At 44.2% G+C, this 22,464-nt stretch overlaps 2 protein-coding genes and 1 pseudogene across 2 annotated transcripts in view; 2 read left to right on the top strand and 1 right to left on the bottom strand.

Annotated features, from left to right (window-relative positions):
* The window catches only part of LOC111960017 (uncharacterized), a 14,316-nt gene extending 10,839 nt beyond the window's left edge, over nucleotides 1–3,477 (bottom strand). Inside the window, exon 1 of the mRNA XM_023981883.2 lies at nucleotides 3,184–3,477. Coding sequence (XP_023837651.1) covers nucleotides 3,184–3,346 — 163 coding nt within the window. The 5' untranslated portion in view covers nucleotides 3,347–3,477. The remainder of the gene's footprint in view (nucleotides 1–3,183) is intronic.
* Nucleotides 1–22,464, top strand: part of LOC139023831 (uncharacterized) — a 97,999-nt pseudogene that overhangs the window by 25,971 nt on the left and 49,564 nt on the right.
* LOC111960136 (protein mono-ADP-ribosyltransferase PARP14) overlaps nucleotides 10,263–22,464 on the top strand; it is a 19,081-nt gene continuing 6,879 nt past the window's right edge. Inside the window, exons 1-6 of the mRNA XM_070437851.1 lie at nucleotides 10,263–10,549; nucleotides 15,076–15,197; nucleotides 15,665–17,845; nucleotides 18,075–18,311; nucleotides 18,432–18,656; nucleotides 18,796–18,862. Coding sequence (XP_070293952.1) covers nucleotides 10,378–10,549; nucleotides 15,076–15,197; nucleotides 15,665–17,845; nucleotides 18,075–18,311; nucleotides 18,432–18,656; nucleotides 18,796–18,862 — 3,004 coding nt within the window. The 5' untranslated portion in view covers nucleotides 10,263–10,377. The remainder of the gene's footprint in view (nucleotides 10,550–15,075; nucleotides 15,198–15,664; nucleotides 17,846–18,074; nucleotides 18,312–18,431; nucleotides 18,657–18,795; nucleotides 18,863–22,464) is intronic.

The raw sequence follows: 22,464 nt of genomic DNA, 5'->3' as shown, positions 1-22,464 counted from the left end.
ATCCCTGATGTCTCTCTGGAATGCTACCCGTGCTCGGATTTCATCAACCTTATTGTCAAGAGACTGGACACTGGCGAGTAGTATGCTAGGGAGTGGAGCGCGATGTGCCCGTCTCCGAAGCCTGACCACGAGACCGCCTCGTTTTCCCCTTTTTCGGCGTCGCACAGGGTCGCCGGCTGGGATCAGATCCATTGTATTGGGTGGAAGGCAAAACACTGGATCCGTTTCGGGAAAGTCAAGCATGGTTGTGGCAGCATTATGCTGTGGGGATGTTTTTCAGCATCAGGGAGACTAGTCAGGATCGAGGGAAAGATGAACGGATCAAAGCAGAGAAAGATCCTTGATGACAACCTTCTCCAGAGCACTCAGGATCTGAGACTGGGGCGATGGTTTACCTTCCAACAGGACAACGACCCTATGCACACAGCCAAGATTACGCTGGAGTGGCTACGGGACAAGTCTCTGAATGTCCCTGAGTGGCCCAGCCAGAGCCCAGACTTGAACCCGATCTAACATCTCTGGAGAGACCTGAAAATTGCTGTGCAGCGACGCTCCCATCCAACCTGACAGTGCTTGAGAGGATCTGCAGAGAAAAATGGGAGAAACTCTCCAAATACAGGTGTGCCATGCTTGTAGTGTCATACCCAAGAATACTTGAAGTTGTAATCGCAGCCAGTGCTTCAACAAAGTACTGAGTAAAGGGTCTGAATACTTATGTAAATGTATTTCAGTTTTGTATTTTAAATACAATTGCAAAAATTTCCAAAAACATGTTTTTGCTTTGTCATTTTGGGGTTTTGTGTGTAGATTGATGAAAGAAAAAAACCATTAAATACATTTTAGAATAAGGCTGTAACATAACAAAATGTGGGAAAAGTTAAGGGGTCTGAATACTTTCTGAATGCACTGAACATGATTAAATCTGTGAAATATTTTTCTCACCAAGCTGCTTACAAGCATTTAACACCATTCCGCATGTTTTTCCTTATATGTTTTCATTCAGTAAGAAAACAAACAATCCTGGCTGAGCCCCATATGTCAGTTTACTGTGGCCGCTTCACGGTTACAATGTAGCCAAGCTGTGTCTGTATGCGCAAAAGGAAAAAGAACAGGATATTTGTACCTTTGTTAAACAGTTCTGCTTGCTTGGTAATTAATAGTTTTAAAAATGTTCATGGTGAAACTGTGACAGTGTTTCAAACAATGGTGCCAAAAAACAGTAAATGTTGGAGGACAAGCAGAGGCTGAAGTAAAGTGTGAGCGAGAGAGAGAGAGGAAGAGATGAGAGAGGAGAGAGAGGAGAGAGAGAGAGAGGAGAGCAAGAGCAAGAGCAAGAGAGAGAGAGAGAGGACAGGAGAGGATAGAGAGAGAGAGAGAAAGAGAGAGAGAGAGAGAGAGAGAGTGTGTGTGAACGGACATGAGTGAGTGAGTGTGAACGGACATGAGAGAGAGTGAGAGAGAGAAAGTTGGGAATGTGTAGCCCATAAAACATTTTCAATAATTCATGGGTCCTGTGTGTGTGTGTGTGTCTTCACGCAGGTTACCTGCAGTTTGTGTGTGCTATTGAAAGTGTGTTGATATTACTTGAAAATGTATTGGCTGGAACAGATTATGATGATGACTTAGCGTAAAATAATGATATATTGTTATTCCTCTTGTTTTTTTCCCAGATGAAAAACATCTAGTGCTTATTTTCAAGATCACTGGTTCCATGACGCTCTCCCAGGAAACGGTCAGCTCGAAAAGGAGCAAACAAAAAGAAAGGAAACATCAGAGGACATCTTCATTATTTCCTTGATATTCAGCAAATCTGCAGAGAAAACCTTTTAAAGTTCCTACAAGTTTTTGTGAGATGAATATAGCTTTGTTTTAATGTTATTGCTGGGGCTTCAACCATATAAAAAAGTTCATCAATATATTTAAGAAATAATTAGTAGTAGGCTGTATCAATATAAATACAGGAACTGCCTTTTACCACATATTAAAAACATGTTTAAAAATATATATTTTCTAGTTTCAGAACTTCTATGGATAACTGACCGCAGTGATACAGTTCTATAAGGATCATGGTGTGGCCCCAAGGAAGAAGTGTGCTCGTTGTTTCGCCAGCGAACGGGTGCTATCCTACGGGGACATTCAGCGAAATGTCCACTATGTCAACAACTCCTCTGATCTCCATACGATGTAGTTCCCAGGATTCTGGATTTAAGAGGGCAGACTGACATTTGAGAACAAGGTCCCCTGTGTGGCTTAACAACAAAACTATAATGCACGATCATGTTGTTTTTTCCTAAATCTATATTATATTTGTATCAAATTATTCCATTTTAGATGTTTTGCATATGCCATTGTGCAATGCTCCAATAAACAAACTGTGATCATGTTGTCTGATATTGATATATTTATCTTTCATCACTGTTTCAAATCAATGTAGTACTGGTAACAGCATCTCCTGCAAAATCTGGACGCAACTGCTCCCAAATATCGTAATTGGAAAACCAATGACCGACCTCTACTGGTACCTGCCAGCAAAACAACAACGCCATCTACCACAGCTCCAACCCTTCCTGACCATGTACAATCTGAGAAGCTGCGAATGCAGGAAGAACATCTGCTTTTTATCAAATAAAAATATATATTTTTTATTGGGCAAAACGATATTGTTCCTCAAATATTCGATTTCATTTACTCATTGGCATGGGTTATTCTGGCCACATTCTTAACAGTTTGGCCCGTCAATTGATGACTGTGGGTGGGATTGTCAGGGGAGAAGCAAGGTAATTTGCTAGTTACAGAATTGGTAACTACAGATTGCTTAAGTACTGTAGAATGAATCAATATAGCCTAATGAAAAGCCAAAGTAATGCATCGTTTATGTCTGTCTGCATGTGTAACCTGTCTATGTGAAAGTGAAACTTAAGACTATTACCATATATATTTGTTGCGTATGTTTGACAAACATTCTGATTTAACAAATCCTCCTAGAAAGTTTAAATATTATTGTTTTATGCAAGTGTAGGGCTATTCAAATAATACATATTAATCAAATAGGCCATAGAATAAATCATGTATTTATGAAATGCACTTGTGAACTGGCTTTCACTTATCAACCAACTTTCGAGGAAGCTATATGGTAAAAAAAGGCACACAATATCCGATCACTTCACCGAAACATTTGCATACCTTTCTGGTCAATAAATGCGATCTTGTAAACGTTGTCACCAACTGATTCTACTGGTCCACAATCTGCGCCACCGGATTTACGGCGAATTTCAAAGTACTTTTTAATCTTCTCTTTCTGTGATGTGTCCAGAGTCTGGCACTCGAAGAAAACAGGGTATTCCATATTATAAAGTAGCCTGACTATTACTTGTCGTTTAGAAAGAGTAAGTCAGTCGATCAAGGAGGAAAACTATAATTTTTTTAAATAGGGGAGCGTTGTCAAGCGTATTTTATTGCTTTGGGCGGGTTGTGTGTTTTTCTTTCCTGGACATGGGTGGTTTTAGTCAGTGGAGTTTTTCCCAGGTTTACATGCAGTCTAACGTTCTATCCTGCCCTCTATCCATATCTGCAATAGGCTAATTGTCATGGGTTACATAGACCAGAAAGGTGTGAACATTTGATCAGATATTGCGTGCCTTTTCTTTTTACCATATTTCCTACTCGGTTCATAAGTGAAAGTCAGCTCATAATTGAAAGTTGCTGTTTCAATATATGTTTTAATTCTATGGCCTATTTGATTAATATTTATTATTGGAATAGGCCTACACTTGGATGATACAATAATATTTCAACTTTCTAAGAGGATTGTTAAATCAGAATGTATGTCAGACATATGCAACACATAAATATGGTATAGGCTTAAGTTTCACTTTCACATAGCCAGGCTGGGTATTCAGACGGTTATGAACGAATGCATTCCTTAGGCTTTTCATTATATTAATTAATTCTACAGTACTTTGTCAATCTAAACATTATGAAACGTTGTTTTATGATAGGCTAACTAGCAATCATACCACACATAAAAGCATTCAAAGCTGCATCCATTTTTTATAGGAATAAGCGGAAAGGGGGGTTACCTAACGTAAACTCACCCCATTCCGTACAAATGTGTGCAACCGAGACATTCAAACGAGGCTGCAAAGAAAACTAATGGGACTGTAGCGACTGTGTTGACTTCAAAATCTGGGGTGTGAACTACGTTTATATTCAAGCGTTGATCGACATGGTAATGGCTCTATAGTATTGGAGAAAAGTTGAGAACTGACCCTCGTGACGTGTCATGCCATAACGTACAGCAAGCATAAAGCAACTATTTCGCATAAAGCACTTCTCTCATCGTTTAAAAACAAGAAATGGACAGTGACGGGGGTAAGGGGGGATACCTAGTCATTTTTTGCATCATCACTGCAAGCGATCATGACTCTCAAAAGCCACTGTTTACTTCTGAAGATCACTTTAGCACCGCCCTAAAAACCCGATTCAAATTTGACACAAACCTTCAAATAGGTATGTAATGACACATTATATACACTTTTTATAGTGTTTATTTACATTTTAGAGGTGATAAGTTGGAAGTTGCCCCCCGTTACTCAGTAACCAAAGTCTTATCTACGTTCACGTGCCATATCTAGGATCATAATCAACTTTCTACAGAAAGGGAATATTTTCAACACATTGGCCCAACACGTGAAAAATCATGAGACTGTCACTTGACCTGAAAAATCATGAGACTGTCACTTGTACACTGCTCAAAAAAATAAAGGGAACACTTAAACAGCACAATGTAACTCCAAGTCAATCACACTTCTGTGAAATCAAACTGACCACTGAGGAAGCAACACTGATTGACAATAAATTGCACATGCTGTTGTGCAAATGGAATAGACAAAAGGTGGAAATTATAGGCAATTAGCAAGCCACCCCCAATAAAGGAGTGATTCTGCAGGTGGTGACCACAGACCACTTCTCAGTTCCTATGCTTCCTGGCTGATGTTTTGGTCACTTTTGAATGCTGGCGGTGCTCTCACTCTAGTGGTAACATGAGACGGAGTCTACAACCCACACAAGTGGCTCAGGTAATGCAGCTCATCCAGGATGGCCTGATGGAGGTCATTTTGCAGGGCTCTGGCAGTGCCACTCCTTGCACAAAGGCGGAGGTAGCGGTCCTGCTGCTGGTTGTTGCCCTCCTACGGCCTCCTCCACGTCTCCTGATGTACTGGCCGTCTCCTGGTGCGCCTCCATGCTCTGGACACTACGCTGACAGACACAGCAAACCTTCTGCCACAGCTCGCATTGATGTGCCATCCGGATGAGCTGCACTACCTGAGCCACTTGTGTGGGTTGTAGACTCCGTCTCATGTTACCACTAGAGTTGAGAGCACCGCCAGCATTCAAAAGTGACCAAAACATCAGCCCGGAAGCATAGGAACTGAGAAGTGGTCTGTGGTCACCACCTGCAGAATCACTCCTTTATTGGGGGTGGCTTGCTAATTGCCTATAATTTCCACCTTTTGTCTATTCCATTTGCACAACAGCATGTGCAATTTATTGTCAATCAGTGTTGCTTCCTAAGTGGACAGTTTGATTTCACAGAAGTGTGATTGACTTGCAGTTACATTGTGTTGTTTAAGTGTTCCCTTTATTTTTTTGAGCAGTGTATGTTTCAGGATTGCTCATACAAAACCGACCTTTATGAGAATTTCAAAACTCATAAATATAGAACGCCAATGCAGTGAATTACTTTAAACCTGGCATTGTAGAAACAAATACCCTTATTCATACTGACAAATGATATTTTAACAGTGTTCCTGCTGACACTTTTGATGGGAAGGATATATCATGTAATGAAGTGAATTTCGATACTGGATTTGACAAAGAAGGCTCCGAGTCCTCGGTCCTTGTTAAGTTAGAATATTTTTTTTTTGTATATAGTGCAGCTGTTGATGAGCTCCTGCAGGAGTTTCAGTATTTGATCAGTTCTGTATCTCTGCCTATTACACAAAATACTATAACCCAAATGTTACCAGATCACAGTTGTCAAGTTGACAAATCAGTTGTTCAAGAGCTAGCCAATGCACTCTGCAAGTCAACCCCCATTGAATTAACAATAGGCGACAGAGGTCCACTCTACTGCTTAGAAAAGGGTACTATAAGAGCCTCTTAAATGCTTGTTTTTTCCGTTGCGACACGTTTTGTTATGGTGTGAGCTCTAATGAACACAGCCCACCTTCAATAAAGAACATGCTCAAATCAACAGAGGACAGCATTAAGAGGATTGAGTTCAGGTGGATGACAATGTACACATTGAACATAGTAGTAAGTCTAATGTTACAAATAGAGATAATATGATTAATTGCTAGACCTACTGTACTTGTCAGAGAGACACATAAGATAATATCTAGAGAATTCATTCACTTTTGACAATGTTGTTCTCTATAGAACACAGCCCAGGCTCACACACGTTACAATAACAGACAGGTGAGTGACTACACCTAGATAGAACAAGAGATAACCAAACCAGTTTATCCTAATCACTTTGTGTGCGTGTTTCTGTACTGACAATGGAAGTATATACAGTGCATTCGGAAAGTATTCAGACCCCTTCTATTTTTCCCCATTTTGTTACGTTACAGAAAAAGTCAAGGGGTCTGAATACTTTCCAAATGCACTCTAGGTTTTTTTCTATGAGATAATATCAGTACGTTAACCTGACCTTTATGAATTATGAAGCCTTTATGTGTGTTATGTTTTTGTTTTATCACATAAATGCTTCAATATTCACAAAAAGTTACATTACCTAATGAACATCATCTCATAGAACAAAGCGTATAAGATCTCCTAAGCCCGTGTTTACAACAGATCTTATTTTCTGTGTTTATCCAAAAACCCTACAAAAACAAACATTTTCCATAGGCTTTGTCCAACCAACCATGGCGGAGTTAGTGCCTACAAAAAGACGCCATTACTATTGCCCTCTTTTGAAGCACTTATGTAACACGCTGAACAAAAATATAAATGCAACATGTAAAGTGTTGGTTCCACTTTCATGAAATTTTCCATGATCAAACAGCATGAGCATTACACAGGTGCACCTTGTGCTGGGGACAATAAAAGGCCACTTTAAAAAGTGCAGTTTTGTCACACAACACAATGACACAAATGTCTCAAGTTTTGAGGGAGTGTGCAGTTGGTATGCTGACTGCAGGTATGTCCTGCCCAGTCATGTGAAATTGATAGTTTAGGGCCTAATTAATTTATTTAAAGTGACTGATTTCCTTATATGAACTATAACTCAGTAAAATCTTTGAAATTGTTTCATGTTGCGTTTACATTTTTGTTCAGTCTAATAAAAAACACATAAAGGCTTCATAATTCATAAAGGTCATTTTATTATTTATTATCTCATAGAACAAAACGTATAAGATCTCGTAAGCCTGTGTTAACCTCAGACCTTATTTTTTGTGTTTATTCCAAAACCCTATTCATTCCTAATACATTTTTTGAATAGGGATGGCTGAACAAAGCAGAAGTAACTGATTTCCAGGTTTTAGGACTACAAGCTGGCAAGCTTCTATATGGCGTGCTTCAAACTCAAAATACGTCCGGCTCCATAGGAATACGAGGATGATGTCACTGCTATCACTATCTACCTGTTTTAATGGGCGCGTTTGAGTGGTAAGGCTAAAGCAACCTACTGTAGATGAAAGTTAAGGAGGGTGACTGAGACGCCCGCCATTTGGTGCAACACAGACCTGGTGGAAAAGAGAAAACACTGTATGTACTACTGAGTTTTGATGTAGAGTTATTACCAGATAAAGTCAAGTTAAGGGGTCAGTTATCCCATGAAAGCTTTTGTCCTGAACTCATTACGGTGTTTTAGGTGTCAAGCTTATGGTCATGTGGCAGCACTGTGTAGGTGGGAGATTCCTAGATGCGAGAAATATGCAGGAGGACATGAGACAAAGGAATGTGCAGCATCGATGGGAAAAAGAGTGTGTACACTGTAGGGGTACCCAGGGTGCTGGAGATCAGAGGTGTCCAGTGAGAGAAAAGCAGGTTGAGGTTGCCAGGATCAGAGTAGTGCATAAGGTGTCTTATACTGAGGCAGTGAAGAGAGTGGTAGAAGAAGATGGGTCCAGGGTGAGGGATGCTAAAAGGATCCTTGTCAGTAGACCAAGGTCAATAGAGAGTGCAGGGCCGGTTCCAGGCATAAGCGACATAAGCAATCACTTACTTAGGTGCAATTTCGAAATTTGGTAATGCATCAGCAGTTTTTCTCTTGTTATGTCAAGTCTCTGACAGTCACTCAATTAACCATGTCAGCTAACAGTTTTTAGATTGGTAGTTAGTCTAGCCAGCTATCTAAACTTGTACATTTTTCTCTCCACCCCATCACAAAATGGGTAGAATTGCACACAATTAGCTGTAAAACAGCAACAAATGATCTGTACCCATGGCAAAATGTGTAGAATTGCAGGAAATTGACTCAAATTATTCTCTCCACCGTCAAGAGGGGGGCCAGTAAAATGTTTTGCCACGAGGTGAGGGCCCTCCCCCAACCAAATCTCGTTTAGGGCCCCCAAAAGCCTACAGCCGGCTCTGATAGAGTGATAGGAATAAGTGATTCAGTATTATTATTATTTATTTTTTCATGGCCATGATTGTCAACTGTACCGCAGGAATGGAACGTAAATCACAGAGGCTAGATGTTGCGGTGACAGCTGCAGAGACGTGCTTGGGTGTATCAGATTTTACTGCATATGAGTTACAAGGTGTTTTGAACGATAATGTTCTGTCCTCCCAGGTGTAGGATCAGATCGGGCCAGAGTAGTAAAATAGTTATTTGGTTTTAATGGGTGTAGGGTTAGTGGGATGGGCAATTTTTTCATAGTGTAATGAATTTATAATACAGAATAGTAAGCTAAAACACCAGTGGAGGCTGGTGGGAGGAGCTATAGGAGGACGGGCTCATTGTAATTGCTGGAAGGGATTAAATGGAATGGAGAAAACATGTGCTTTCCAGATGTTTGATGTGTTTGATGCCGTCCCATTTATTCCATTCCAGCCATTACAATGAGCCCGTCCTCCTATAGCTCCTCCCACCAGCCTCCAATGTGATGCATAGCCAATACATTAGGTGGCGACATGCACCTACAACATTTGTTTGCCGACCGCCATAATACCGAAGAAGAAGAAAGTCGAGGAGTGAAGTTAGGGGAGGTGCATCTGTGACAGCCGAAAGTCGGACACAAATGTGATTTTCCAACAGCAAATCTCAGATCAACATGACAGTGTGACAGTGCCATTGTTTATACAAGTTTTTCTTTATAATGTTGACCCCTATATCACACCCTCACAAACTGAAATCATATGTGCGTAGAAGGAATTATATAACAAACAAAGTGATGAGGCTGTTTGTATGTGGCTGCCGCTGCTATGCAAGTGAACTTGAACTATATGTGCAGGTGATCAGGGGTCCTTCTGCCGATTCTGTTGAAAAACATTTCTTAAACGGAAGGAAACGAAACAGGGATAGACCTGCTGAATTTGTCCAATAGAAACTTAGATCAGATGGATGCAGGCAAGAGTGTGCAAGGCAGTACTGAATGTGTCACTGTCTGTCATCTTGATTACTCCAATTTGTCTCTCCACATATGCACCTACATTCAAAGCATTATTTTGTAGGCTAGTTTGTAGCAACCTCGTAATGGGTATAGGGAAAATGTGAGTATCATGTAGTAGCCTAAACCTATCAATGATACATGGAGCTGGGTGAATGGAATATGAATGAGTCATCCAATATACTGTGATAGTATGTCCACTGAATACATGAAGAGTGGCATAGTTGGTTCCTATATAAGTCAAGTTTTTGGTCACGTTCGCGTGGGTCAAACAAAAACACCCTAATAATTGGTTGACAATAGAGCCATACACAATGCAGGTGATGGCTGGTAAAGAGCAACTGCAGAAACTTGCAGTCGACTGCAGAAACTTGCAGTCGACTGCAGTCAAAACTACATTACCTATAATCACATGATTTTTGTAAAGTTCATGCAGTCCACATTAGGCGCAAGTCTGACCATTTTTATCCCCATAATGCAACACACTTTGAAAGGCGGTGACCACTTGACAAAACTGATCCGCTTGAACGTGCCCAATGTCTATGTTGCCAAGTAGAAAACAAAAAGGTGTGTTCCTTTTGCGAGAAGTGTGCTCGCGCGCTTCAGCCTACATTGATTGGCAAGTTCACCTGCAACAATAAACTGACGGTAGGCCTGATGATCGGTAAACGGTTGTCCTGTTCGAATGAAACTGATTTGAGATCATGTACAGTAGCTAATATAAGAAAGCGAATAGGCTACTTTAAGTTACAATATGGAAGTTTACAAATACCCCGTTTTCTTCGAGGTTCACAGTCTCGATCCAGCACAGAAAGAGAAGATAGAGAAGTACTTTCAGGTTCGCCGTAAATCTGGTGGTGGAGACTGCGGACCGATACACAATGTTGGTGACAACGTTTACAAGATCGCATTTATTGACCAAGCAGGTATGAAAATGTTGAAATTAGTATTTGAACTGTACTTGAAACTAAAGGTGAAACGTAAAAAAGTATCTTAAAATGTTTTCCTGTGGATAATTCTGGAACAGTTTCACTTTCACATTTAAATTGGCTACATCACAGACTCTGCTCACCCCATACATCTCTGTCATATCATAACCAATAGAAGTTAAAGGGATAGTTCACTCAAATTACAAATGTACATATTGGTTTCCATACCCTGTCTATGGACAAGGTATGACCGCAATCCATGCTTTGGTTTAGTTTTCCTGGCACGGTATCCATAATGTTTTAGTATTTGTGGCACAAATCCCATTCAGGTCATGGGACCGATATTAACCAGTTGGTTTTATATTCACACATTCAGACATTCAACAGACATTAAACAGATATTCGCCAAAATCCATTTAAAATTGTAAAAATCAATAACTCTAATTGATTGTCACAGAAACATAAGAATAGATATGGTTAATTCTATAAATGTCTAGTATACTTATACAACATTTGCTTTGAATAAAAAATCTTGTTTTGATGGAAATACATAAAATCTTTAAAATGCAGTTTAAAGCTATATAAATCAATAACTAATTCAGCCTTTGTCACAGAATCATCAAACTAGATATGATTTATTCTATAAAAGTCTAGCACACTTTTACGACCTTTGTTTTGAATACAAATTCCAGTTTTGATTTGATAGAAATATATCAAATATATAAGATGCCATTAAAAGTGGTATAAATCAATAACTAATTCACCGTTTGTCACAGAAACATCAAACTAGGTATGATTGATTCTATAAATGTCTAGCATACTTTTATAACCTTTGTTTTGAGGAAAACTCCAGTATAATTAATAAAGTTTTCAAAGCGCTGGCAGTGCATTCAGACTTCTATCACCCGAAGCATGCACACAAGATGAAAATACATGCAAGCCATGCATGAAGTACTTGAAGAGTTTGTGCACCTGTATACATGGTTCTGTTCCTGCTTCAGGTGAGTCTGATGGCATCACCACCCATATAGCCTATAATGCCCATCTTAGGGTGTACCGGTACTTCAGATTAGCTCAATGACCATTTACTTAGCCTCTGAGTATCACAGAAACTGCCATTTAGACGAAGGGAGTAGGAACCAGGTGCAGTTAGTGAGTTTAATAACAATGAACGATATCAAAACAAGAGAAGCATCTGACATGGAAACAAAAAATACTACCTAATGACAAGAGTGCTATATAAAGGGTAAGTAATCAAGGGAGTAATGAAGATCAGGTGTGACTGATAATGAGATGCAGGTGTGCGTTGCCAGGACCGGTGGTTAGTAGACCGGCGACATCGAGTGCTGGAGAGGGGGAGCAGGAGTAGATGTGGCAGTTCCCCCCGACACTCGGCTCCAGCCGCAGGACGACGCCGACCAGGAGGACAGCCCCGAGGGAGAGGAGCAGCCTGGTCTGGACACAAAGGTGGAATTCTCGGATGATGTTGGGATCTAGAATGTCGTCCACTGGAACCTAACACCACTCCTCTGGATTGTACCCCTCCCAGTCCACCAGGTACTGGAGCCGACCCCCATCCTAAGTCTAGGATGGATCTGACGGCATAGGCAGGGCTTCCCTCAATGTCTGGGGGGGTGGGGGGGTCGTGGGGGACGGCATCAGCCAGGGGACCAGGAACCACTGATCTGAGAAGGGTAACCTGATGGTGAGAGCCGGAAGTTAGTGGGGAGTTGTAATCTGTAAATTACATTGTTGACCCTCCGGAGGACCTTGAACGGCCCCCCAAACCAGGAACTCAGCTCCTTACAGGCCAGGTGGAGCAGGAGGATCCTGGCGGAGAGCCAGACGCGATCACCAGGATGGAACACGGTAGCCTCACTGCAGTGGCCATCCGCCTGCTCTTTCTGATGATGCGCTGGAGTCTCATGTGAACATCGTTCCATACCTCTTCTGCGCGCCTGAACCACTTGTTTACCACAGGAGCTTCGGTCTGGCTCGGAGTCCATGGAGCCAGGGCTGGCTGATAACCCAGAACACACTGGAAGGGTGTATTCAGCCCAAGGAAGTAATCGGGCCAAATCCCCCTGCCGGTCCTGGCAGTGGCTCCTCAGGAACCTCCCCAGCCCCTGATTCATCCTCTCCACCTGCTCGTTAGACTGACGCCGGTACCCAGAAGTGAGGCTGACCGTGACCCCCAGCTTCTCCATGAAAGCCTTCCATACACGTGATGTGAATTGGGGGCCACGATCTGAGACGATATCCTCCGGAAGGCCATATTGCCAGAAGACCTGCTGAAACAGTGCCTCAGCGACCTGGAGAGCATTAGGGCGACAAGAGAGAAGGATGAAATGGCATGATTTAGAGAATCTGTCCACTATCACCAACATGGTGGTAAAACTATCAGAAGAGGGGAGATCAGTGACAAAGTCAATGGACAGATGAGACCAGGGACGCTGAGGCACGGGAAGGAGTTTCCCTACTGGAGCGTTCCAGGGGGATTTGGATTGGGCACATACAAAACAGGAGTTAACATAATGAGTGACGTCCTGTGCCAAGGTAAGCCACCAGTCCTTTCCAGAGATGGACTGAATGGTGTGGGTGATACCTGGATGTCCAGCGACGACAGCTGTGTGCGCCCAGGTCAATAGCTGATCCCTTATCCCTGTGGGAACGAAGGTGCGCTCAGGAGGACAGGTGGCACATGGATATAATTTCTGTGGATTACCTTGACATTGGGACAGGACAGCCCACAACCTACTTCTGAGGTGTCCACCTACACCACAAAGGGCAGTGTAGAATCTGGATGTTTAAGCAACGGGGCGGAGGTGAAACAACCCTTCAGCAGGCGAAGGACAGCCAGACAGTGAAATTTATACTAGGAAAGGTTTGGCAGAAAGTGATGAGGATGGAATGCGCATGCCAAACCCAGGAGACGGATGATCACGTGGCTGTCCCTCTGCTCTTGTGGATCCCCGGTTAGAACGTACCGGACACCGTTGAAGCTGGTGCCCCTTCTGTCTGCAACAAGGACAGAGCCACAGCTGTCTACGACGGCGTCGCTCAGCTGCGGAGACGCGTGTTGCCCCCTCTCCATTGGTTCAGGCTCTGACTCAGAACGATCAACGGAGGAGGGAGAGCGGCGATGCGGGTTCCGACGCTCCCGAAGCAGGTTTTCCAGACGGAGGACCATTGTGATGAGGGTGTCCAAGGATAGGTTATCATCTCGGCATGCTAAACTCCTTCTGGACCTCTTCTGAAGAGGTTGCAGAGCACCAGCTCATTCCAGCCTCTGGATGCTGCCACTGTCTGAAAGGTGAGCGCGTACTCTTCCGCGGTCTGGCCATCCTGCCGTAGTTGGAGTAGGCGCTCACCCCCCTCTCTACCCTCCGGTGGCTGGTCGAAGACCACCCTGAACAGAGCCATGAACCCCACATAGGAACCCAGCTTATCCTCTCTCTCCCAGACGGCCGTGTCCCACTCCAACGCTCGTCCTGTCAGCAGAGAAATAAATGTGGCAACCTTGGACCTCTCGGTGGTGGGGGCTTCCATCTGATGAGCGAAATAGAGGGAGCACTGGAGTAGGAAGCCACGGCATTTCAATGGAGTCCCGTCATATTTGTCCAGGAAGGACAATCTGGCATTGCTGAACAGGACGGACAGCTGGATGGGCTGTGGTACTGGCTCGCTGGGTCGACTTGTGGTTGAGAATCCTCCGCTGTTTGGAGATGAAGCCCCTTGAGTAATGAAGAGGACCTCATCCATAGCCGTTCCCAAATGAGCCAGCTGGTCGAGGTGTTGACAAAGTAGGTGTCCCTGTTCAGCGACCATCTGGGAGATGTCTTGATTAACTGCTGCTTCCATTTGTGGAGGTAGTATTCTGTAACATAGACGCCGGGAGTCAGGAAGCAAGTGCAGTTAGTGAGTTTAATAACAACATCGATAACAAAACAAGGGAAGTGTCTCACATGGAATCACAAACAACAATACCTGATGACTGATAACAAAAGACTGTGATATAAAGGGTAAGTAATCAAGGGAGTAATGAAGTCCAGGTGTGACTCATAATGAGACGCAGGTGTGCTTGAAGATGGTTGCCAGGTGTGTGTAAAGGTGGGTTGCCAGGACCTGTGGTTAGTAGACTGACGACGTTGAATGCCGGTGAGGGGGAGTGGGAGTAGACGTTACAGAAACACAACACTTTGAATGAATAGCCACAAAATTCATACGTTTCTATTGATTAAATTGATCAAAATAACTGTTAAAAACATGCAAAACATACAAAAAACAGATGTGTGAAAATGTAAAAAAAATAAGCTTGTGTTACAAAAGGTTAATTAAATAAAACGTGTTACTGCTTGACAGACAGTGTCTCTATGCAATCATTACCAATTTGGGGTAAAAAAATGACCCCATGTGGTGCTTTTAAGATAAAAATATGTTGGTGCTTTTAGTTGTTATTTTTATTACCACCACAACTATAACAACGACTACAACATCAACTCATGCCTCTGAAACTCTTTCAGTCCAGGAGAGGGTACTTCAGAATCCTAATCATGTGTTGGAGATGCCTGGAGGACCTCTCTCCCTCACTCTGAGAGGCAGCCTGGAGACTCCACCCACAACAACCTCCCCAGTCAGCAGTCAGGTGAGGCCAGACTATACAGACACAACTACAGTATAGATTACAGGCTGAGTCACATAACCTGTTAGATAAGATATTTATGTTCCATAATATGACGTCAATGCACTGTTGTTGTATTTACATCCCAGTAAACACAAAGTTTAGTCATATATCATGGATCTGTCAGGTAAGAACTTTATTATCCCTTCAAATGACGTCAAAATAATCTGATTTTATTGCATGTTTGATTTATGTGATATTATAATAAGTAACAATAATTTACAATATGAGGAATGACAAGAACATACATTTTAGCAAAACAAATCTGTACTAAACTAAATGGACAAATGCCAAACCAGTTGCTAGATTTATCAGATAATCCAGACGCAGCTGTACGGTCAACCTACAATAATAAATGTAGATAAAGACAGACATAATAATCATTAAGAGTGGAATTCCCCAGGACTTACACCTTTTTTCTCTGACTCTAGAGTCACCAGTCCCTCCCATTCCATCCCTCCCTCCCTGTCCAGACATCGCCACCTGGTTTCCTAGAGCATGAACTCCATCTAGACTCCTACCTCCTGAGATACCTGAAGGAGAGCCCTGGGGCTGGAAGAGACCTGCAGCAGCAGCTGTCCTCTCTGGGCTGCTCTGTCCACCTCTACCCAGAGGATGGGAGGGCAGTGGTCAGAGGCTCAGGCCAAGCTGGGTCATGTGGAGATGGGGTTGGGGTGGGACCATGGAAGGCACAGGTAGAGAGACTGTTCAAACATCTCCAGGATCGGTACAAATGCCACTATGAGGTAGACCCACGTAAGCTCCAGACTCTGCTGCAGAGCAGTACCCTGGGTTCGGAGGATGTGAGGGTTTACTGCGAGGCAGGGGAAGGGTTTGCGGTGGTGGTTGGGGAGGGGCCCGAGGTCCAGGCCAAGCTGAAGGAGCTGGAGTTCTTCCAGGGTCAGGGTCTGAGCTCCGGGAAGCAGGAGAAGATCAGCACCACCTGTCGTCTGGGACAGGCCAAGCTCCGGCTTCTAGAGGATGTTATAGAGAAGGATCTAGGTGAGGCTGTTCCAGGGGTGAGGGTGACGCGCAGTGACTCATCTCAGCTGGTGCTGGAGGGTTCAGCAAGTGAAGTCCGGACAGCCAGACAGTTAGTTACAGATAAGATCTCTCTGGTGCTCGAGCGGGTGGTGCCTGAGATGTCCCCCCACCTCCTGTCCTTCCTGAGGGATGAGTATGGGAGGCCTGGAAACCTGAGCAGTCTGCTGGGGTTGGGACTCCATGTGGAGGTAGAGTTGGGGGATACAGAGCTCCGTCTGTTCTCCCTCTCCTCTGGGAAACTGGATCAGGCTGAGAAGGATCTGCTGGGGGAGTTTGGGGAGGAGAAGATCGATGTTCCCAACTGTGGCACCCTGCCATCTGTACTGAAATCCAAGCTTGAGAAGAAGGTCAAGGAGATGAACCAGAGCAGACGCAGGGTGGTAGCCAGGTATGGTCCTGGGTGTAGAGTGCAGCTGCTGGGCCACGTGAAGGAGGTTCAGGAGCTGAGGGAGGAGATCGGGGCCTTTCTGATAGACCAGTCCAGTGTGGAGGAGACAGTGTGTCTCCCTTACCCGGAGATTGCTGACCACCTACCAGAACTGCTGGAGAGGATTGGTGTGGAACACACTGGGGTGACCCTCTACCCTTCAGCCTCAGCCATCCACCCCACTGTGGTGCTCTGTGGACCCTCTGTCCGGGTGGCCCAGGTTAGGGACAGGTTGGGTCCCGCTCTGGCCTCCTTGGTCCACCAGACTGTGACCATAGACCGGCCGGGGGCGCTACGCTACTTCCAGGGCCTGGGAAGGGAGTACCTGGGAGTGGTGGGCCGCTCTCAACACTGCCTCATCCAGCTGCACAACCACGGTGGTGTTGCCGGCGAAGCTAGCGCCGGACCAGGACTGGAGGAGATGGTCACAGCCACCAGCTATCGCCTTCAGCGGGGGCTGCAGGTTGTGGTGCGTCAAGGTGACATCACCAAGGAACGGGCGAATGCGCTGGTGAACGCAGCCAATGAGGACCTGGATCACGCTGGTGGCGTGGCTGCAGCTCTAAGCAGTGCGGGGGGGCCTGAGGTACAGCAGGCCAGCAGGGATCTGGTTAGGCAGATAGGGAGAGTACCCACAGGTACAGTGGTACAGACTACAGGAGGGAAGCTGCCTTGTAAGATGCTGCTGCATGCAGTGGGACCAGTAGGGGGCAGCGTAGGTGGAAATGAGCGCCCTCTGCTGGAGAAGACAGTAAAGGCAGCCCTGGATCTGGCAGAGACCCTGGAGCTAGAGACCTTGGCCATGCCCTGCATCAGCTCGGGGATATTCGGTGTTCCTCTGAAGGTGTGCTCTGAGGCCATAGTCTCTGCAGTGAGGGACTTTGGGAGGGAACAGCACATCCTTACCAAGGTCACTCTGATTGATGTGAGTGGAGAGGCAGTGAGAGCCATGCAGGAGGCCTGTGATAGGCTGTTACAGGGGAAGAGGGAGTTTCCTGGGTGGGAGGTAGAGTCCAGCCCCACCACTACCACTACACATGCTCCTCAGAGAGACACCACTGCTGCCTCCGCCAGGGGAACAGCCGCTCCAGAGGTCTGTGTCCAGGTGGAGATCATCCAGGGAACCATAGAGAAACAGGAGGTAAGAGAGAGACACACTGACATGGCCACAGCCTTGATTCAACAACATTCTGTGAATTAGGTTGATTTACTGACTTAATGTTCCCTTTCTCTTTTACACTTTGTCTTCCTTTTTCTCTTACCCTTTTACTTCATTTCTTTATCTCTCCCCCCTCTCTCTGTTTGTCTGTCTGTCTCTCTGTCCCTTTGTCTGTCCCTCTGTCTGTCTCTTTGTCTGTCTTTCTCTGAAGGTGGATGCCCTGGTGTCCCCCATGGTTGGTAGTGACCCTCTCTCCTCCCGAGTGGGTAATGTCTTGTCGGAGGCAGCTGGACCAGGGCTGATGACAGCATTTCTGAGGGAATTAGGTGGACGGACTGCACCTGGTGACAACGTCCTGGTGGAGGGACTGTCTGGTCTCAGCTCTGGCCGTGTCTTCTTCCTCAGCTGTGCACACTGGGACAACAACCTCCACGGACCAGCAGTACAGGTGTGTCCCCTCGTGCGTGTCCCTGTGTCCGTGTGTGTGTGTGCATGTGTGAGTGTGTCTTCACTTGGAAGTTGTGACCTTTGAACCACCATTAACCCAGCACCTCTGGTCCTCTCTCAGGCTCTGAGGCAAGGTGTGAGGAGAGTTCTAGCCTCTTGTGAGATCCGGGGATTCTGTTCTGTTGCCTTCCCTGTAGTTGGAACTGGTGTGGTTCTCCAGTTTCCTCACAACGTGGTAACGCAGGTTCTGCTAGAAGAGGTCCGTAGGTATGAACAGAATCGAGCGAGCAGAACCCCATTCCTTGTCCGCATTGTCGTCCATCCCAATGACAGAGATTCTACCAAGGTGAAAAGAGACTTTTAAAGAAGGGCGCTTCTCTTGACTTCAATGGATGTTTCATGCAAAATAAAAACTAAAGTTACTGTTTAACACAGTTCATCACTGGTTGCCCTTGACCTGTGGTTGTATTCTGTTTTACTTCCAGGCTTTCCAGACTTCCCAGAGTGCTTTGCATGTCAGAGGGTTTGTAATGGATGCTTCTCCAGATCAGAGTGAGTTAAGTAAACTATTCCTGTCATATTTACAAATACACCTCTGCTGTCTTCCACCAGGATCTCAGCGATCATTGCATCATTGCCTGCGTCTGTAATGGGTCTGTGGTCAAACGACCACCCCTCATCACTGTTAAACGCTCCCTAAAATACTTCAGCGAGCAGGCCTTTCTAATCGACCTGGCCCGGGTATCCTGGAAGGATATTGACCTCCTCCCGTCAGTAGAGGATGCCTGGTTGTTCTTTAAAAGTGCTTTCCTCACCATCTTAAATAAGCATGCCCCATTCAAGAACAGATATGTTCCCTGGTTCACACCTGACTTGACTGCCCTTGACCAGCACAAAAACATCCTGTGGCGTACTGCATTAGCATCGAATAGCCCCCGCGATATGCAACTTTTCAGGGAAGTCAGGAACCAATATACAGTCAGCTAGGAAAGCAAAGGCTAGCTTTTTCAAACAGAAATTTTAATCCTGTAGCACTAATTCCAAAAAGTTTTGGGACACTATAAAGTCCATGGAGAATAAGAGCACCTCCTCCCAGCTGCCCACTCCACTGAGGCTAGGAAACACTGTCACCACCGATAAATCCACGATAATCGAGAATTTCAATAAGCATTTTTCTACGGCTAGCCATGCTTTTCACCTGGCTAACCCTACCCTGGCCAACAGCTCTGCACCCCCCGCAGCGATTTGCCCAAGCCCCCCCATTTCTCCTTCACTCAAATCCAGATAGCTGATGTTCTGAAAGAGATGCAAAATCTGGACCAACATGCTTTATTGCTGGCAAAAGTGTACATAACCAGAGGTAATTAAACTGTTCTGTGTTCTTTTAATTAATGCATGTGAGACAGGTTCCATGTACAACAAGACAGGCAGAGAGGAAGAGAGAAAAGAACACAGAACAGTTTAATTACCTCTGGTTATGGACACTTTTGCCAGCAATAAAGTTTCCACGGCCTGTTCCTCGGACAGTAAACATCTGGCAATATCTACATTTTCAGCCCCTTGATCAGCTCGCTCTCTGAATGTAAAGAAAACAGATAATTTTTTATAGATATGAAAATAATAACTGAGATATGACCGTTCAAACTAAAGCAGCAGGTGTCATTTTTAGGATACGTAAATACAGCCCAGTGCTGCTTACCTGAGATGCCATCTTCGTAGGTGTGTGCTTTGATGCACTAAATGCACTAAAATAAGGCCTGTTTTTTCGCGATTACTTCAAAACGACGGCAAGCAGCTGGGAAATAAGGTCATGTTATGAAACTGGGCTCCGTGGCGGATGCAATGAACTAGTTTTTATCAGAAAAGAACGTTGTTAAAAATGTTATGTGTCCAGTGTCGTGGTAATTTCCTGTATTACTAAATGGAAAGAGTTTACAAACCACACACAAGTCAGAGTTATTTTTTAAACTCCATCTTTAATTATATGAGCTTCACCATAGCCCTTTGACTCTCAGATCAATTCAGTGTCTATAAATGAATTCTCTGAGAGTGCTTCCAAAATAAATCTTAGTATCTTTTATAGCCAAGATACACCTCTCTCAACTCACATGACGAACCACAGATCTTAGAAACTTCACAACGGGCCTTTCACTTGAAAGAGGAGTATCCCATAGCCAGATAGCATTAGCTATCGTTCAGTTTGGTCTCTTAGACGAGGTTCTACTTCTCGTTCTTGGTACTTCCTAGTACCAAAACATTACCTCATCCAATGGCATATATCAATTGTCAATTCTAGATACACCCATCTCAAATACACCCCCTCCTGGACAAGCTCACGGAGGGGAGTGAGCCTCTAGGTCATATACTATGAAAGATAAGTGCAACATCAGAGGGGTAATACAATGGTTCCAGACACTGCCATACTCCTCCCCCCCAATGGGAAAAATGAGGGACTGACTGGAGTACAGATATAGTGGAGCCCTTCACATGGTTTCACAGATATATTCATTATGAAGACAATGTTCAAACCTGACTTCTCCCTTTCTGATATTCGGCCTATTACCAGACATGTAAAAGACAAGCCTGACCTCTCCCCTCTCTGGGCCCCAAGTGACTTTTCCCTAGAGGAGAAAGGAAAATGCAACTGCCAACAGTATAGTCAAAAAGAAGACATTCTAATGACAAGTATAAGATAAATAAAACATCTTATTTATCTATGTTACCTGACTAATTCTGATTCAGCTACGACACCAGCCAACTACGATTTCAGAGCACTCTAAGTCTGAGTGTACAAGAGCGCAGAATAATTACTTTACTAGCGCTCAACACCTGTTGAATATGGCCGTGGTCAGTAAACGTCAGAAAAAAAAAGCGCAATTAAATTGTTTCCAGCAGCACATTTACAGTCACCAACACTCTGGTTAACACAAAAACTGCCTTACCAGCTCTGCTAGGGTGAGTAAAATGGTCAGTGGTCTCATTTGTGTCTGGAAGTAGCTAGCTAACGTTAGCTTGGGTGCTTGACTGCAGTTGTAAGGCCAGAATGCTCAAATCAACCCTACTCCTCGGCCCGAACGTCCAGTGTGCCCTCCGAGAGTGAAACGGTCTAAATTTACAAACAGACAATTTTTCTCAGAAAAAATTAATTAAGCCAAATTTCTTAAAATCAATCCCATATACTATGTTATTACAAAAAAGCTTTTAAATTCTCTGGTAATGCCAATACGGAATACTATCAAATGCTTCTCAAAGATGCCCTCTGGTGGTCAAACTAGCAGTAACTTGCAGTAACAGAAGAAATGTCAGAGAATTAAATGACGTGCCACAGAATGCTGCAGCAGCACGCAGGGTGTACCGCTGTATGACACAACTTTTAAAGGAGGAACCTCTGTACATGGAGGATATTTTTGCAGAATTCTGCATGCAGTCTCAATTTAGTATTTGTCCCATTTTGTGAATTATTGGTTGGTGAGCGGGCCCCAGACCTCACAACCATAAAGGGCAATGGATTCTATAACTGATAAGTAAGTATTTTTAGCCAGATCCTAATTGGTATGTCGGCTTGTATGTTCCTTTTGATGGCATAGAAAGCCCTTCTTGTCTTGTCTCTCAGCTCGTCCACAGCTTTGTGGAGGTTACCTGTGGCGCTGATGTTTAGGCCAAGATATGTATCGTTTTTGTGTGCTCTAGGGCAACGGTGTCTAGATGGAATTTGTGGTCCTGGTGACTGGCCTTTTTTGGAACACCATTATTTTTGTCTTACTGAGATTTACTGTCAGGGCCCAGGTCTGACGGAATCTGTGCAGAAGATCTAGGTGCTGTTGTAGGCCCTCCTTGGTTGGGACAGAAGCACCAGATCCTCAGCAAACAGTAGACAATTGACTTCAGATTCTAGTACTGTAGGATGAGGCCGGGTGCTGCAGACTGTTCTAGTGCCCTCGCCAATTCGTTGATACACTGCTCAAAAAAATAAAGGGAACACTTAAACAACACAATGTAACTCCAAGTCAATCACACTTCTGTGAAATCAAACTGTCCAATTAGGAAGCAACACTGATTGACAATAAATTTCACATGCTGTTGTGCAAATGGAATAGACAAAAGGTGGAAATTATAGGCAATTAGCAAGACACCCCCAAAAAAGGAGTGATTCT

The sequence above is a fragment of the Salvelinus sp. IW2-2015 genome, linkage group LG37, assembly GCF_002910315.2.
Source record: "Salvelinus sp. IW2-2015 linkage group LG37, ASM291031v2, whole genome shotgun sequence".
NCBI classification, from domain to species: Eukaryota; Metazoa; Chordata; class Actinopteri; order Salmoniformes; family Salmonidae; genus Salvelinus; species Salvelinus sp. IW2-2015.
The sequence above is the reverse complement of the archived record's forward strand: the minus strand, read 5'-3'. Positions and strand labels throughout refer to the sequence as shown.